Source organism: Lutzomyia longipalpis, chromosome 3 (genome assembly GCF_024334085.1).
Source record: "Lutzomyia longipalpis isolate SR_M1_2022 chromosome 3, ASM2433408v1".
In the NCBI taxonomy this organism is placed as follows: domain Eukaryota; kingdom Metazoa; phylum Arthropoda; class Insecta; order Diptera; family Psychodidae; genus Lutzomyia; species Lutzomyia longipalpis.
Genome location: NC_074709.1, coordinates 17,455,985 through 17,472,989, shown reverse-complemented (window position 1 = coordinate 17,472,989; position 17,005 = coordinate 17,455,985). Strand labels below are relative to the sequence as shown.

The 17,005-nt window shown below is 35.7% G+C and overlaps 2 protein-coding genes across 5 annotated transcripts; one reads left to right on the top strand and one right to left on the bottom strand.

Moving 5' to 3' along the window:
* Positions 1-198: 198 nt before the first annotated feature.
* LOC129793098 (glutamate decarboxylase) lies at positions 199-15,704 on the top strand. Of its 4 annotated transcripts, none has more exons than XM_055832710.1 (10): positions 199-393; positions 668-1,442; positions 1,669-1,737; positions 4,432-4,668; positions 7,661-8,229; positions 8,314-8,381; positions 10,407-10,485; positions 13,589-13,738; positions 13,809-14,003; positions 15,138-15,704. In XM_055832710.1, the coding sequence occupies exons 3-10, from the start codon at positions 1,677-1,679 to the stop codon at positions 15,309-15,311; spliced, it is 1,533 nt and encodes a 510-aa protein (XP_055688685.1). In that variant the 5' UTR covers positions 199-393; positions 668-1,442; positions 1,669-1,676; the 3' UTR covers positions 15,312-15,704. The 4 variants fall into 4 exon arrangements, with proteins under 4 accessions (XP_055688685.1, XP_055688689.1, XP_055688687.1 ...); XM_055832714.1 differs by having other exon boundaries at positions 644-1,442; XM_055832712.1 differs by having other exon boundaries at positions 199-520.
* On the bottom strand, positions 10,675-12,700 carry LOC129793099 (probable cytochrome P450 28d1). The gene is made up of 5 exons (XM_055832715.1): positions 12,419-12,700; positions 12,000-12,345; positions 11,368-11,905; positions 11,033-11,299; positions 10,675-10,955 (listed from the first exon to the last, which is right to left on the bottom strand). The coding sequence occupies exons 1-5, from the start codon at positions 12,595-12,597 to the stop codon at positions 10,786-10,788; spliced, it is 1,500 nt and encodes a 499-aa protein (XP_055688690.1). The 5' UTR covers positions 12,598-12,700; the 3' UTR covers positions 10,675-10,785.
* Positions 15,705-17,005: the final 1,301 nt, after the last annotated feature.

The window sequence follows — 17,005 nt, the reverse complement described above, 5'->3', positions numbered from 1 at the left end:
ATCGACGTTGATGCAATAATTTTTAAATTATTGAAGTTAATTTATTAACTTATCAATACACACACCTATCCACTTGTCCCAATACTGGTTTTCGCTTCTCAAAATTGTTTTTTTTTTTTTACATTAAGACTTATTCTCATTCTTTTATTTTGGCATCACAAGCAACAACGGTGCAATGCTAAGCGTTAATATTCCATCAATACCAGTCCAAGAGTTGCAACAGCTAGCTGATTTCAATAAATTTTTATTGAAATTAATTTGGTTCAATTATTCAATTAATTAAAATAAAACAAAAAAAGGACTAAAAACACCGACTAATATATAAAAGTGCAAGAATTAAAAGAAAATCATTAAGTGAAAAAAATCTCACAAATAAATTTCAAAAATCCTAAAGTAAAAAAATCTATCAAGTTCTTTTTAATGCAGAATCCTTCATCCCTTGCTCAAGGATGTAAATTCAACATTTATTTTAGAATAGACGAGACAGACATACTCTGCATTGTTTAATGTGGATTATGATGTGGGTGGCACATGAAACTCACACTGATGACAAAGTGTGAAAATATATTCTAAATTAAAGTGCTAAATGTCAGAGAGATTAGAAATCACGATTTACCACATGATTCCCTTTTTTGTCTTTAAGCCATCTTCCCCTTGTCCCCCACAGGCGGGGGTGGCAAGAGGGTATCCCCATCGATATGGCGGAGAGACAAATTCGTCATCCATCTGCACGAACTCACACAGAGGGGGTTTTCCACCCTCAGCAGGGGGTTGTTGCGGTGCGAGGAGTTTGAGGGGCACTTCACATCATTTTGGGGTGCAGGCCACGCCTCCGTGACGTCATCGCCACCCCCGAAAATGCTTTAGGGCGCCAACTCGCGGGGCGCCATTTGCCGAGAATGTGAGTATAGAAATATTGATGCGTCCTCGGAGGCTGGAGCAGATTTGTGCGAGTCGCCAGTTGAGCTGGAGACTTGTGTGCTGACGGTGTGGATCCCATAGTTCTCGGTCCGTCCGACAAGAAGGAGAAAAAAATCCTAATTCAGCTGGGGTAGACCCCTTTCGACCAGCAACTACACCATCGAAGCCCAAAAAAAGAAAAGGCATAAAATTCACGAAAAAAAGCCTACAAGTGTGGTTTTTCTCAATAAGAAACGAAAGTTCCTTCACAAATAAAAACCACAGAGAGTGAGGAAGTCCGCCATTAAAATTCACGAACAGAAAAAAGAAAAAAAGTGCTAAAAGAAAATTGTGCAAGTGTTGAAATTCTCGGCAAATTTCTGTGATTTCATGTGCAATTGATACCCCCAAAAAGGTATTACCACTCACCCACGTAGACCTCATCTCTCATATAACATTTTTTTGTGGTGAAAGTTGCTAGTGAAAGGCCGCCAAAGTGATTCTCATAAAGAATTACGTGGAAAATCTCCGCAAATTCATTGGTAAAACACTCCATCAAACACTCTTTCATTTCTTGCGCCTTTTTTCCAAATTTTCTCGCACACCTCACATTTCTTAGATAAATTATGCTTTTTCTGGTAATTCCAGGAAAATTTAGCATTTTTTATATCGCTGATTTTGCATGACAATTTTTTTAATGGAATTTTCACCTAGAATTGCAAAAGTTTTCCATTAATGTTTTCTGTTTTTTTTTCTTGGTCATTGCAGAGGAGAAAATGGCAGTCAACCCCACGAATTACAAATTGTCGGATCGGACGGCCAGACTTACGGCACAGGGTAAGTAAAATTCCGGACTTTAATAAATTTTATTAATTTTGATATGGAAAAGTTATATTGAGAGGTGTGAAAAATTACGTGAATAAAAATTAACTTAAATATGCCCATTAAATCTGATTATAAAATTGCCTAAAAAATTCAATTCTCAACCAAAGTTTCATAAGTTTTTGTAAAATCTTTTTGATATTTAGTGAAAAATCTTTAAGAAAATAAAGAAAAATAATCATTAACATTTCAAAGCACTGACCTTGGGTGTATGTATCACATTGTTTGATTTGGCGGATTTCAATAATTTAGAATGCGTTTTGAAGGTTCTTTATGTTCTACTTTTGATATTTCTCATTAATATTTTAATGAAAAACGATCAAATTCGGACCTATAAAAAGAATTTTGCCCATAATAAAGTCAATAAAAAATTATAAGATTTGAATAAAGCTGTCGTTTCCTATAGGAGCCTGAGGAAGATGCTAAAAATCGTCGAAGTGTTCTGAGATATAAAATCGGAAATAAATAAAGAAGTTTCTTACTCTTCTTGATAATTAATCAACATTAATTTTACCCTGAATCCCCTAAATCGTCTAAATCGCAATCTATTACTATTTTCATAAAAATATTTATTTAAAATATTTAGGACGAATAAAAAATCAATACAATGGTTCATCAACTTTATTTAATCTCACAGCTAAACTGGTAAACTTTTCCCACAAATTCGTGGCAATTAAGGTCATTATTGAGAAATTAGGAGGGATTTTCTCACCACAAACCCCTTACTTACACCTCCCTGCTGGGTAAGATAAAGATGAGGGATTGCAGTGACTTCCGACAGATCGGAAATGAGCCTAAACACCCACTTATGTCACAAGCCCAGCGGGAATTCATCGTCACTCCACTCCCCTCCGTTTTGCAACAAAAATTCCTTCGGGATTTCCTGTGCACACGGCCAAGTGTATCAATTACACAGGCAGTTTAATTCAATTCACCGCTGGAGGGTGCGCCAAACTCACCCCCTATGACTCTATCGCTGATTCCTGATAAAAATTCAATACCCTTCGCGTCCTTTTTTTATCATTCGCACAGGAGATATGGTACCACATCGATGTATCAGGCACAAAAAAATATAGAGAATGTGGGAGATTTGTGGCTTTTCGCGCCACATGCGCACTCCTTCGGTGACGTCGTTTTGCAAATGTTATGTAACCGTATTCTGCAACATTTTCACGTTACGTAAAAATTTTAATGGCGCGAGAGGCAAAAAGTCTGTTCGATTTTTGGGGGATTGTACCTTCCGCTATTTAGCTTTTACTACCCTTTTTTGAAGCTCCAAATTTACATTTGCGTAACATCGTGGGCAGTTTTATAAATAAATTGAAAAAAAAAATCGAACAATTAAGAACTTAATTGGGGTGACATTGAGCTTTAGGGAAAAACTTTGAAGTGTTTTGATCATTAATATTTATATACGAAGAGCTTTTTATATTGGTTGGTATTTAATTTTAGATGTTTGACAATCTAAAGTCGAAACAATGATGATTTTTCATAATTAAAAAAATACTTTTTAAGCTTGTTTTTCGTTTTAAAAATAAATCTCTGTTAAGAAAGCAAAAATTAATATTATAATAACACGAATAAAAAATAAATCAACGTGTCCGAAGATTATGAACCATATTCCTATCTTTTAACACAGGAATATGGTTCATATAATCTTCGGGAGCGTCGAAATAAATAGCTTGTAAATGAAAATACAATTTAGTAGAATACCAATTGGAATTAAACCAGTTTAGTTTAGGTATTACTGGATATTTTATTTCTTTTATGTTAAGCTCCTTTTTATATCATTTTTTATGATTTTTATTTAAATGTTTTCTTAAAGATAGTAAAATTAACTGGCGAGCTATTATTGTAAACGACGGAGACTTGCTAACAAAAAGCACGAAGGAAACTATCTGTTTCATTTTTTCTCTGATTTTCTTCAAATACTCCACACTTCTAGAAAAAAGCCACATAGCGCCCTAATTGTTTGCTTTTGTCTCTTAATTTAACAACAAATAATGTCTTTGTGAGCATTTTTCCTCCTTCTTGTTGCAATATTGTTGGACAAATGATGAATTGAGAGGGATTTTGCTTTGAATTGACCCAGAAATGCCATCAGAATAAATATGAGTCAAATGCAGAAATCCTCCAGATAAACTCTTGTTTGTGACACATGGTCCATTTAAAGGGAAGATTCATTGAATTATTTACTTGGTGGATTTTTTTTGCTAAAAAATGGAGCATCTGGTATTTAAAGAGACAAAACCACCTTCAATTCATCATCAGACCCTTCCAGCTCATAAGCTCCCAATAGGTTCGAATTGACGCCTCAATGAAGTGAGATAGAGCAAATCAATTTCCCATCTATTCGAGGATTAGGGATGATGTAGAGTTTGGGATTTAGATCTCTGTGTAGAAGAGCGCATTGATACTTTGCCTTGAAGGGGATACTCATAGTCTGCACCACCCTCCAAAAAGGATATGTAAAAAATGAACTAAGCGACGGTATGTGGCTAGAAAATTCCTCCTGCGTGGGGAATAATTTCCCTCTGGTGGTATTTATTTGCAGATGATTAATGGTGGGATTAATTTTATACGCATACTACTGTAGTGAGGCAACGTAGCTATATTCAGTGTTTTTTTTTTCTATTAATCCTTGCATAGATATCCTGCCGCACCAAGTCATGGCAGTACCCGAGACGAAAGAGTTCCTTCTCAAAGTAATTGACATCCTTCTGGATTTTATCCGTGCGACAAATGATCGCAATGAGAAGGTACTGGATTTCCATCATCCTGAAGATATGAAGAAACTCCTGCAGCTGGAGATCCCCGATAATCCCGTCACGCTGCAGCAGTTGCTAGCCGATTGTGCCATAACACTGAAGTACCAGGTGAAAACTGGTAAGTGAAAATGCAATTAATTTTCCAACATGCGGGGAAGTGGGATGCATAAATCATTTTGAAAATTTTCAACCACAATGTGTTCCAAAAAGGGCCCCAAAAAAAGTACTAAAGTTAATCCATTTAAATTCAAATTTACGATTAAATTGCGGGTAGGGTGATGTTAATTTCCCAAAAAGGGAATAGAAAAGATTTTTAAATGAATGCAATTTAGGGATTTTCTTAAGTATATCCATGAACTAGGTGCTTGATTTGTGTTTAATTGAAATTGCTGAATTTCTCAATAGATTTACTGAACAGAAAACATAAAGTATGTAGGGGAGAGCGGGGTTAAAAAAGTCACTTAAGGGTTTAGAAAAAGCTCAAAATATCATATTTCCCAAACAGATAAAGCGAAATGTATAGTCCAATTCTTTAGGATATTTCTTGCCCTACAACTCTTTCTAAGATCATTTTGTTCTATCTAGATAGGAAATATGATATTTCAAGCCTTTTCCAAACCCTTAAGTGACTTTATTAGCCCCGCTCTCCCCTACTTACATCAATATTTGCGTGAAACTTTCGGTACAATTTTAATCAATTTTCAAACTATTAAAAAATTGACTTCAAAAGTTCTTTTGATTTCGACAGTTTAATTCGGCAATATACGACCAAAGTTTTCCAATTTTCCGCATTGAATTACCCCTTCGTGGATAAAATTAAAGTTTATATTAATTTTTCTTCCAATAATAAACCGTTTCAAGACAAAATTATTATATAATAAAACTTTTTCTCATGAAACTTGGCGGTTTCCGCGAGGACCTCCAAGAGAGCCAAGAGGGTTTGTTCTCTTGTATATACACCAATTGGTCGGGATGATATTTAATTAATTGTCGAAAAATCAGGAGAGAATTTATGAATGTGATGAGAAGGAATTTAATTATTTGTTCACTCACCCCAAGGGGTCCTCACCCATTTCAGGGCTATTCATTCAATTTGTGCAATAACAACCCCTCTGAATTCCATCTCACCCTATATAGTTGAGGGGTTCCCAGGCGGTGTCAGAAAAACACACGCACTCCCGAAGGGTTGGGGGTGCACCATACGTTTTCACCCCCTCACTCGAAGTGGCTATAAAAATCAGATTTTGTCGCATAAAAGGGCAAAAGGAGAAGATAGAACGCGGGGGAGCATTGAAAATTTCACTTTCTGTTTGCACAACACCGCAGATTGATTCTGTGTATGGGCTTGAAGGGCCTTGCCAATCGCATGTGATGGATGATAATCAAGGGCCTTTTGTGTGGTTTCATAAATTCTCCACTGATGCAATCAAAAGTCCCTGGCGGAAGGGCGAGAAATGGCACGCGCCGATAAACAATCCCAACCATTCATCCATCTAGGACCATCATACTCACTCCTGAAGGAGGATTATTGAATTTATTATGGGCTTGTGGGGAATTTTAATATGAAAATTTTGAGTGGAAGAGGCGAGAATAATGTCCTCAGATTGCCATATATTCCTGCAGAGCTTCGTAGGTAGCATAGCCGTGTTGGTTTGGGTTAAATAAAATTCTTCAAGGCTTCTTAAGCTAATTCAATTTATGCTACAATTTCCCTATGAGAAATAACTTCCGGCCAGGGTTCGATGAAGGATAAAATGTGAATTGCATCTTGGAAAAATCCAAAGATGCGATTGATTTGATGTCAAGAAAGAAAACAGATTAAACATGCCATCCCTTTTGATGGCATCATCTTGCAACCCCCTGAAACACTTTTACCCTCTTAGCCGGATATACGTCTGTTTTCCCGGCTCAATGGACGGGAAATGGTGGCTGTCTAACACTTTCCACTCCCGCATTTCCCCCTTTCACAATGCACGGAGAGATTAGTGCAGCGAGTCAGAAAATAACAACGGATTTTGATTACAGCCCCTTCTGCACTCTTTGACCTCTTGCCGACACTCAACAATGGCGAAGACTTGGAATGAAAATTCACAACAAAAGGGGGTGAGAGATGTGCGGATTGTTTGAGAAATTGAAAGTTGCAAGATGAAAATATTTTTTCACCCAAAAAATTCTCTGTCTTTTTCAATGCGGGGATGTGAAAAGCAATGGAATTCCTACGAATCATTGTTGTGCGACGGCTGCAAAAGATGGGAAGAATGCTTGCAAAGAGGGAGACAAAGTTGGGATAAATGTAGATTAAGATAAAAAGAAAATTATAAACATCTCATCCATTTAAAAGCTTCCTGCTTTTCCGGCATTTGAATCAACTTGAATATACTTTAAGTTAGTTTAGGTTTCCAATCGAAATATCTATCTAGAAAATTCACAGGAATTTTCTAACAACTCAGATCCCATCCCTCACAGAACAGTAGATTCCTCGCTTCAGCATTCAGCGTGTGCAACATAAGGGCATTTACTCACGCTACAGTGAATTTCCATCAAAGTGGGATCATTGGATCCGCCGGGTGATCCTTGATTGAGGTGAAATTGCTTCACATGTCTTCCCTAATACCCCCTCGCTATCGATTTTAATTGTCTCCTATTTGTCCGCCACATTTGAGGGTGTTTTAATCTTCTCCCGCACTCTTCGTGGTACTCTCTCCACTGCTGAATGATTTTCTTCCATCTGAAGTTTGGATTCTATTAGTAAATCTCTTCAGGATTATTCCGGGACATTTGATACACAGCAGTAGTGAGTCTGTTGCCCTGTTTTTGGCCCTGCCTTATGGCTGAGAGCAATAAGGTCATCATTCTTATGGCATTTCTCGCATTAAGTGATTATTAATGGTTAAAGGAGGGAAGATTGACATTCAGCGGTTTCTTCTGAAAAATAAAAAAAATAGAATAACTAGAAATTGGTTTTCGTTATTTTAAATTTAAAAAAAAAATGTGAAGCACTCGGAAGAAATCGTTAAACTTCGTGAACAATTTATTGTCAATTTCAAATTTTGAATTCAACATACCGGAAAACGTACACTCTTTTGCTTAATAAAAGAACTTCCTTCCAGGCCATCCACATTTCTTCAATCAGCTCTCATGTGGCCTCGATATTATCTCGATGGCCGGTGAGTGGCTAACAGCTACAGCCAACACCAACATGTTCACCTATGAGATTGCACCAGTCTTCATTCTAATGGAGAATGTTGTCTTGACGAAAATGCGCGAAATTATCGGCTGGAATTGCGGTGACTCCATCCTAGCCCCCGGTGGCTCAATCTCCAATTTGTACGCCTTCCTGGCTGCACGCCATAAGATGTTCCCAGGCTACAAAGAGCATGGGAGCCGTGCCCTCCCCGGAGACTTGGTCATGTTCACGTCCGATCAGTCTCACTACTCTGTCAAGAGCTGCGCTGCCGTCTGTGGCCTGGGTACAGACAATTGTGTCATGGTGCCTTCAGATGAGCACGGTCGGATGATCACCACAGAACTGGAGCGTATGGTGCTTGAGCGAAAAGCTAAAGGACAAATACCATTCTTTGTGTCTGCTACTGCTGGAACGACTGTGCTTGGTGCTTTTGATCCACTAAATGAGATCGCTGACATCTGCGACAAGTACAACCTTTGGCTTCATGTTGATGTGAGTTAAAGTTTTGATTTTTTCCTAAATTATTTTTTTCTAAGAAGCTCAAGTTCATAATAAAAATTCTTTTGGATCTTCTAGGCTGCCTGGGGAGGTGGATTACTCCTTTCACGGAAATATCGGCATCCACGACTCTCTGGCATTGAGAGGTGAGTTTTTTTTTTTTAATTTTCTAAAATGATTTGCAAATTCCCATTTGGATCGCCCAAAAACCAATTTTGCAAAATTCCTTAACTTACATTTCTCACTGTAATTTAGCATTAATGTAGCATCCATGTGCATGAATCGCGATGTATCCTCCCCCACACGGAGGAGAACCCTCCGCGCGCGTCTGCTGCAAATTGTATTTTAATGTTCACCCAACTATGAGGTAAAGTTTTCTACCCCTCGAAGCTATTTGATTCCATCAACGGATTTTCTCGCCACAACTTTTATCCTCGAATTTTCCCTCTCACCCTCAAATACATTCGGTAAATCCGCCTAAAAATCAGTGAATGCACTAAACGAGGAAGATTAGTGAATGCGCTACATCAAAACCAGATGGGCAATTCCATCGCACATTTTACTCCCCAAACCCCGCATTATATAACATAAATCCTCCTTCACGAATTTTGCCAAAGCCCACAATTCCTTCGTGGAAGACAAAATAGTTTTGGTTAAATTGGTCAAATTTACATATCAACTGAGGGATGATGAAAACCACCTACAAGAAGGGATTCAGCTGCGGAATGTATAATTAAAGTCCATACATGAAATTCGCTTTAATTGAAAACCATTAATCAATGTTCTCTTCACTTGAGTGAATGAAAAAAAAAACTTTAGTCAGGCTCTCAATTAATCACAATGCGTGGAAGCAAAAAACTTAATTAATTTGGCACTCAAGTTAGGAGGAAGAAAATTTAAGTGTGCCTTTCAAAAATCAATTTTAGCTTTTCAACAAAGATTAATAGTTAAATGAAGAGAATCAATTAAAGGTTTAATTTTATAATTAGAAATAAAATAAATTAAATTGTTAAATTTTATGAACAATAATTTTGTGTTATTTTTCCCGCTAGAGGGCTTTATTATACAGAGACATCTGGTGTGCCTTTTTATGAGCAGATATATGACAATAAAAATAATTGCGGTTACCTTTAAAAAAAAAATTAATGAATATAAATATGTAGCTTGAAACTGACATTTTTTATGGAAATTTCGGCCATTCCTGCCATAATTGCCACCCCACGGCATGCTTTCAAATTTTATTATCATCGTAAAATACCAAACCACATTTTCTAAATTCTTCGCTCTCTCAATATCGGGAAGGAATTGCAGAGAAATTCTTCCTAGAGAATAACATTTTTGAGAAAATACGTGATGAAACTCTATAAAAGAGTAAACCACCCCCGCTTTACAATGGCATTTAAAAATCGCTCTAAAACACACTCCGTGTGTACTTTGCAATGCGCTGAATTAAAATGAGGGTGTGTGTGTCGGTTGAAGCATAGAAGGATTCTCCCTCCGTGTAGGCATTATTTACTACCACTGCAGGATTGACTTTGTAATCCTCTCCCGGGCATTCAGCACCTGTTCCCATATTCCATACCCACGTCTCGTGAAAATGAGGCACATGAAAAACCTCCCTTTAGGCACACTCGTGGGGAATTCTAGTGAACTGATTAATTGCAGTTGCAACTCCATTGTTACATTTTGCTTGCACGTCCTAAATCCTCTTTGCAGCTGAGGTAGTTCCCTTCAAGCCATCACATTGCACTTCCTCAAATTTTCTCTACACTCTCAGCCATTAAGTGTGCTCTGTCGTGCAGGAATTGCTCTGCATTTGACACATACCATATAAATTATTTGCAGACTCGCGTGATTTTTTTTTACAGAAAAGGGGGATGAGTTTACTCAATGAATACCCCCTTGAATGTCTTTTTGTGAAGCAAACTCAAACACAATATTTAAATCCCAAATGGAGTGCTGCTGAACAAACACGATAAGGGTTGAGATTGTCTTCCATCATCTCTTTTACGTCCCTTGTGCACTCGATAAAAACACCATTGGGACACTTTTGATTTTGCTGCTCACATGAGAATGGGATTAATTATGGGAAAATTGGCTTTTAAAGGATTGTTTGAAAAAAGTATAATATGGTGATTTATCTTACAAACGTGCAATTTTATGATTTTCAGATCTCTCTCCGTGACTTGGAATCCACACAAGCTAATGGGGGCTCTTCTGCAGTGCTCCACAATCCATTTCAAGGAGGATGTAAGTCACTGACATTTTTTTTATTATTAAAATTTTAATTCCTTTTTGGTAAAAATGTGAGAAATTACTTGAAAAATAATTTAAAAATTGAGAAAAATATGATTTGTTGGGGTGTTTGATTCTTCACAAGATTTCGTATTTTTCGAAGCTTTTTTGGGCTTTTAGTCACAAAATGATTCAGAAAATTAATTTTTCTTCTTGAGGGAATTTATTTAATTTTATTAATATTTAGTCAAATAATTCTTAAATGTATTTAAGCTTACTCTGTGAGTTGAACATTCTGTGTCCTTTAAGTATCCCCTATTCCTCTGTCAGAGGAACAAAATTCACTTCAATACTTTGTTCTGTAACACCGAAAAAGGACCTTCCTAGCATCAGTGGCTCCTTCATTTCGGAACTGAGAGTAAATTTAAAATTCCTCACAATCTCCACGATGGCAGTTTTGATTTGTGCCAAAGCAAATCTCATACCTGTGTACAACAAAACATAATCCGTATACAGAAACCTGAAAAATGACATTGAAAATATAATATTATGTTGTAGGTACCAATGCAAATCCGTGGCCCATCACCGAATGGAAGAAAAACTCCCTTATCCTTGTAATCCTTAACTGCGCCATCGTCAAATCTCTCAGGGTAGAAATCATTGGGGTTTTCATAGAGAATTGGGTCACGTCCGAGGGAGTAGGTTGATATCAAGGCGCTGACTCCTTTGGGGATAATTTTGGTTTCTTTGCCATCATTGAAGGGCACCTCCACGGATTCATTGCATTGCTTCATGAGAAAGAGTAGTGGTGGGTGGAGCCTTATTGTTTCTATGAAGGAAATTTCTTTTTAAAATTTTCCCTGTGAGGCAAAATAAATTGAAAAACTTTGAACATACCATTAACCACTTGATCTAGATAAGGCAAATCACAAAGGGTTTCATACGACAAACTCCCACCCGAGCTGGTAATTTCTTCCTCAATGACTTTCCTCAATTTCTCCTGAACACGTGGATGTTTGGCCATTTCGTACAGAACCGTATCCATCATAATGCCTGAAGTTTCAAATCCATCAAGGATGAATGTGAGTGCATGAGCCACCATTCCATCAACCGAAGTGCCCTTCTTCTCGTGCATTTGCATAAGAAATGCCAGAAAATCCTCGCGACTTCCTGGATTTTTAGTCCTAAAGGCAATTCCATGCTTCAGCATATCCACAAAGAAGCTCTTAATCCGTGGCTTTAGGAGATTGTATTTGTAGAAATCCTTAAAAAGTGGCCAAATAAATATCTTTGCGAAGAACGAATCAATCCCTGCGAATTCAAAGACGTAGTCCTTGAACATTTGCAGTGAGCTCCTCTTGTCCTCGTCGAAAGCATGGGATTCCAGGCCAAAAATGCAATTCATTAGATTTTCGTTAGTTAACCGCCGGGAAATCTGCAGCAGAGAAAGGAAATGTGATTTTAGGAGGGGGAATGTTGAAGAAAAAAATGTTACACAATAAATCTCCTTCTCAAGGACCTTCCTATACCTCTTCCACCTTAACATTAGATCCTTGAGATTTCACACGACGTTTCAGGTAATTTGTCATCTTGTGGCAGGTAGCTTCCAAGATGGGATATTGTGCTTTGACGCGATTATTGCTGAAAGCTGGTGTAATCTCCTGCCTGATCCTCTTCCACTCATCGTCGCGCATCCAGAAGGGATTGAGCGCCACAATTGGGTCAGATTTCTCATCAACCATGTCGCATTCTTCATTGTTGCGAAAATTTCGAAAATTCGTCGTGAGAACTTTCTTGGAAAATTCAGGATCTGTTATGAAGACTTTGGGCTTTCTCACGGCATAAATTCCCACAAAAGGACATCCGCGGTATTGTCTTCAAGAAAAAAAAGCAAAAATTAGCATTTTTTTTTAAATCAAATTCTTATCATTTCCATGAAAACTCGCACTTGTAGATATCATCCAAGTCGTAGATGAAGTTTCTTTGCAAATAATTTGGGAAATTTCCAAATAGAAGAGAAGGTTTGGGCCCCGAAATCTCTAAGCGATCCCAAAAGGAGTAATTCCATCGCCAAATCACTAAAAGGATTAACAAAATCACCACAAATATTGCAATCTCGAGTAACATTTTCAGAAAAAAAAGAATTAAAATTGAGAGCAAGAACGGAATTAGTCTAAACGACGTCTTGTCTGCCTGATAACTGAAAACAAATTCTCTATTTTGCTTTGCTCTCTAAACTCAAGATAATTTTCTTATCACAGACTCGCATTTATTATCATTTACGGTTGAGTAACATTTTCATCACATCTTTTTGCTAAGATAATGGATTAACATCTTTTTTAGAGGTCCCCACAGTTTGTTATAAAAGAGTGAGTGAGAAAAGGGATTTTTTAAATTAACGAACATAACGTTTGTTTAGTTAATCCTACAAAATCTTAAGGAAACAACTACTCAATCTTTCACGTAAAAAGTCTAAAACATTCTTGGAGTCTTTCAAGCACATAATTAATTTTTTTTCTGTCAAAAGTTCATGATGAGAGTAAACAGATTTAATGCTTAAAGTTAATTTAAATGTTTTCACAAACTTAAAAAAATATACATAACTACAATAGAAAGGAAGAAAAAGCTTCAAGTCTTCAAACTCCACCTTCTAAGTTTTCTCAGGTGCCTCCTGCTATATGCAAAATGTAGGAAAAAAAGAAACGACGAATAAACTTTGAATACCTCAACATTTCCCTCGAAACATCCCTCTTTGGACCATCTTTGGGTGACTTTTAATTAAATTCCAGGAAGCAACTGTGACAAATCTTCTTCAGTGAGGGGTGGCAACATATTGTGTGTGGTGTGCATATAATTTTGCCATACAACACTGTGAAGAAAATATTTTTCCTTCAAGTTATTTTTCCCCTATTTTAAAAAAAAATCTTTCGCAACACATTTTCCCTGCGACACCCTTTATGGCTGAGTCTGTATTATAGTAAAGAGAAATATTGATGAAAAGTTGATGTGTGGCGACAAGCTGAAAAAAATTTTCCCTCTGGCATATGTTTTTCCATGAAAATAGGGGATAACAAGAGCACTGTATATTTACCCCGTTGTATCGATGTTTCTTTTATAGGGCCTCCTGATGAGTTGCAATCAGATGTCAGCGGAGTACCTCTTTATGACTGATAAACTTTATGATTTGCAATACGATACAGGTGATAAAGTGATTCAGTGTGGACGTCACAATGATATTTTCAAGCTCTGGCTGCAGTGGAGGGCTAAAGTGAGTCTCCTCTTTCCCCTCATTGAAATTCCCCACTAATGGTGCTTTCTAAATTATTGCTGGCAATTAGGGAACCGAGGGATTTGCCGATCATATGGATAGACTGATGGATTTGGCACAGTATCAAGTGAAGAAGATTAAACAGAATCCCGATAAGTTCTATCTCATCATGGAGCCAGAGTGCGTCAATGTGTCTTTCTGGTACATCCCCAAGCGCCTCAGAGGTGTACCCCATGATTCCAAGAAAGAAGCTGAATTGGGAAAGGTGAGTTTAATTGATTTTTATCAATTTTAGTACATAGAAAAACGTGGCCCAATTCGGACCTCCAAAGGTCCGCGCAGAATGAGAAAAAATGGTATATAAAAATAAAAAGTAATATTCTTACATTTGGTACCATTTTAAAGGCCATTTAATGCTCTTTTAACTCCCATAACTTTCTACATTTAAAGTTTTATCAGTTTAAGGTAAAAACGGATTGAAAAATGCCTTAAGAAGTCCGAATTGGGTCACGTTCCCCTACAATATATATTTTTTTAAAGTTAATTTATAATTATTTAATTCATAATTTGAATTATTAAGGAAGAACAGTTTTAGTCAGATCTTAAATTGTTCTGAAATAGAACAAAAATAAAAATTAATACATATTCTTTCCAAAGGAGCTGACCCATTTCCCATAAGAAAAAAAATCTCATAGGACCAATTGGAATACGTATATGCTACTTTAAAAAGGGATGGTCACGTTATTTTGGAAACTCCGGGTCTTTCAAGAGCGATTTTCAAGTCAATTTTGAAACCAAAAATTCGAAATTTGCTTTACACTTGTTAAATGGCCAAATACTGATAAGAATTCAGTATACTTTCGATTTAGAAGATAAATTTTTGTGCTCAAAAAAAAAATTTGAAATTCTCATATTTTGGCCATTTTGTTCTTGTATAATTTCCAAAATAACTTCACCATCCCTTATTTTAAAACATAAAGGAACTTGATAAAACAGGCGAACGTATAATGAACAAAAATACATTCTCATTCAGAATTTTTGGGTGTTTAGGATCTTATTGAATATAGACTTTTCGGACAATCTGTGGCCTTCTTCAGGGTTTCCAAGAAATTTGTGAAAAAAAACATTTTTACCACAAAACAGGAATTTATTCACTTTAAAACTCTTATATTTTTATGGATATTAATTTTCATCATAACTTTAAAAGGATTAGACCAGATGACCTATAAAATAAAACTCTTTCTTTTCCACAATAACTCATCCCTAAATTCTACTGTAGACAATAAAACATTCAGGGTGTAACCTTCTTCACAATTTATATGAATTTTCCGCCTTTTGGTGGATTAATGGCAAAAGTTCCTAATTTGTCGTCTAAATTCTCTCTCGCCCCCGTGTACAGATTTGTCCCATTATTAAAGCCCGTATGATGCAAACGGGTTCAATGATGGTTGGCTATCAGCCAGACGATCGTCGACCCAATTTCTTCCGCTCAATTATTTCATCGGCCGCCGTAACCGAGAAGGACGTTGACTTTATGCTGGAGGAATTTGATCGATTGGGGCACGATTTGTAAGGAGGAAGTGCAATATTCCACCGAGAAACTGCCACATTTGGAGAGATTGATGGTGCAAAATGTAACACAAAATATTATACGTTGAAGACGATGAAGATGAAAAAAAAAATATGGTTTGGACGCCCTTCACTTAAAAGAAAAATATGGGTGAGGGCGTCAGTTGTTCCGACATAAACCTCCCGAGAAAAACCAAGGATTATCATTTTGGACAACATATCAGAGCGTGTGAGGAGAATGAGAGGCAATGAGAAAATTATTTACTATCGCTGAAAAATTCTATAATAATGACGATGACATTAAACCCAGAGACATTGTATTTTAACTGTTGCTGTTATTGAAGTGAAATTATAATCTATTAAATTAAATAATATATATTTGATGATGAAAAAAAAATGAAAATATTCTATTGTGAGAGAAGAAAAACCTCGATGGGGCAAAACATTGTATTTAATCACGTTGACTAATTCAAAGAGATATTAGCGTTGTATTTTATTTGCATTCTCCTGCACAGAGAGAGAGGAAAACTTGCATAATTTTAGAGATGAATATATTTAAATTCCTCAATGTGCAAACTCAAATGTGTTTGTTAAATGCAACCAACATCAACCAACATTAAAGCTTGTCCTATACATATATTTATTCTATTTATTGTACCAAAACTCATGTTATTTTCTGCTTCTGTGGAAAAATTGAAGAAAATACACCAAAAAAGATAAACTATTTATTGTTATTCATGCACTATCCTTTTATGAGAAAGAGTTAAATATGTATACAGGAAATGGTTATATAGAAATTTAAAAAAAAAGAGAAAAAAGTATTATAAAAATTATTTATTCTAAATAAATTCGTATATGATTTATATTTTCAGAGAGAAACGACGAGAGGTTTATTTTAATTTTAAATTGCGTAATGTTCTTAGAAACATTCGTCTATGTGTAGCTCGCAATAAATATTCCAAAAAAATGACGTGAAATTAAAAGTAAATGTGTAAAAAAATACATAAAAATATGCTGAATGTAAAAAAAAATTCATCGAATTACTGTAACGTTAAAAAATGATATATATTTAATTCAAAAAGAATAAATAAAAAATATATAATCTCGTAAAGGAAAATAATTTGCTTCGCGAAAAGAAAATTAATAAAAATCAATTTAATTTTTTCATTTTAAAAAATACATAAATAAAAAGTCTGTTCAAGAAATATCAATGATACGTTTTGAAGAAATAATTTTTTTTTAATTAGAATTTTCTGTAATAAAAAAAAAATCTGCGAATCTGCAAATTAATTAAAAAAAAAAACTTCTTGCATTGATTTAGTCCAGGTTTAGCCTTAACCAAAAAGTGCTTTCTGCAAGAATTTTCATCTTTTCCATAAAAAAATCGGAAATAAACAAAAATTATGAGATTTTGTGGAAAAAAACATTAAGCTTATTTAATTAGAACTAAAATAAATTGTATTATACGTACTTGCTTAACAATATTTTTTACGGAACTTTTTGAGCTTAATTTGGAATTGATTCAACTGAGAAAATAGTAAAAAAAAAACTACTCATGAAATAAAATAATTATTCAAATGCTCAAAATTAGCCATAAAATGAAAAAAAAAATGTTGTCTCGTTTCCCAATATCTGTGCTAATTTATTAGTCTACGATAAATTCATTTAAAAAATCAAACGAATGTAACAAAAAATCTT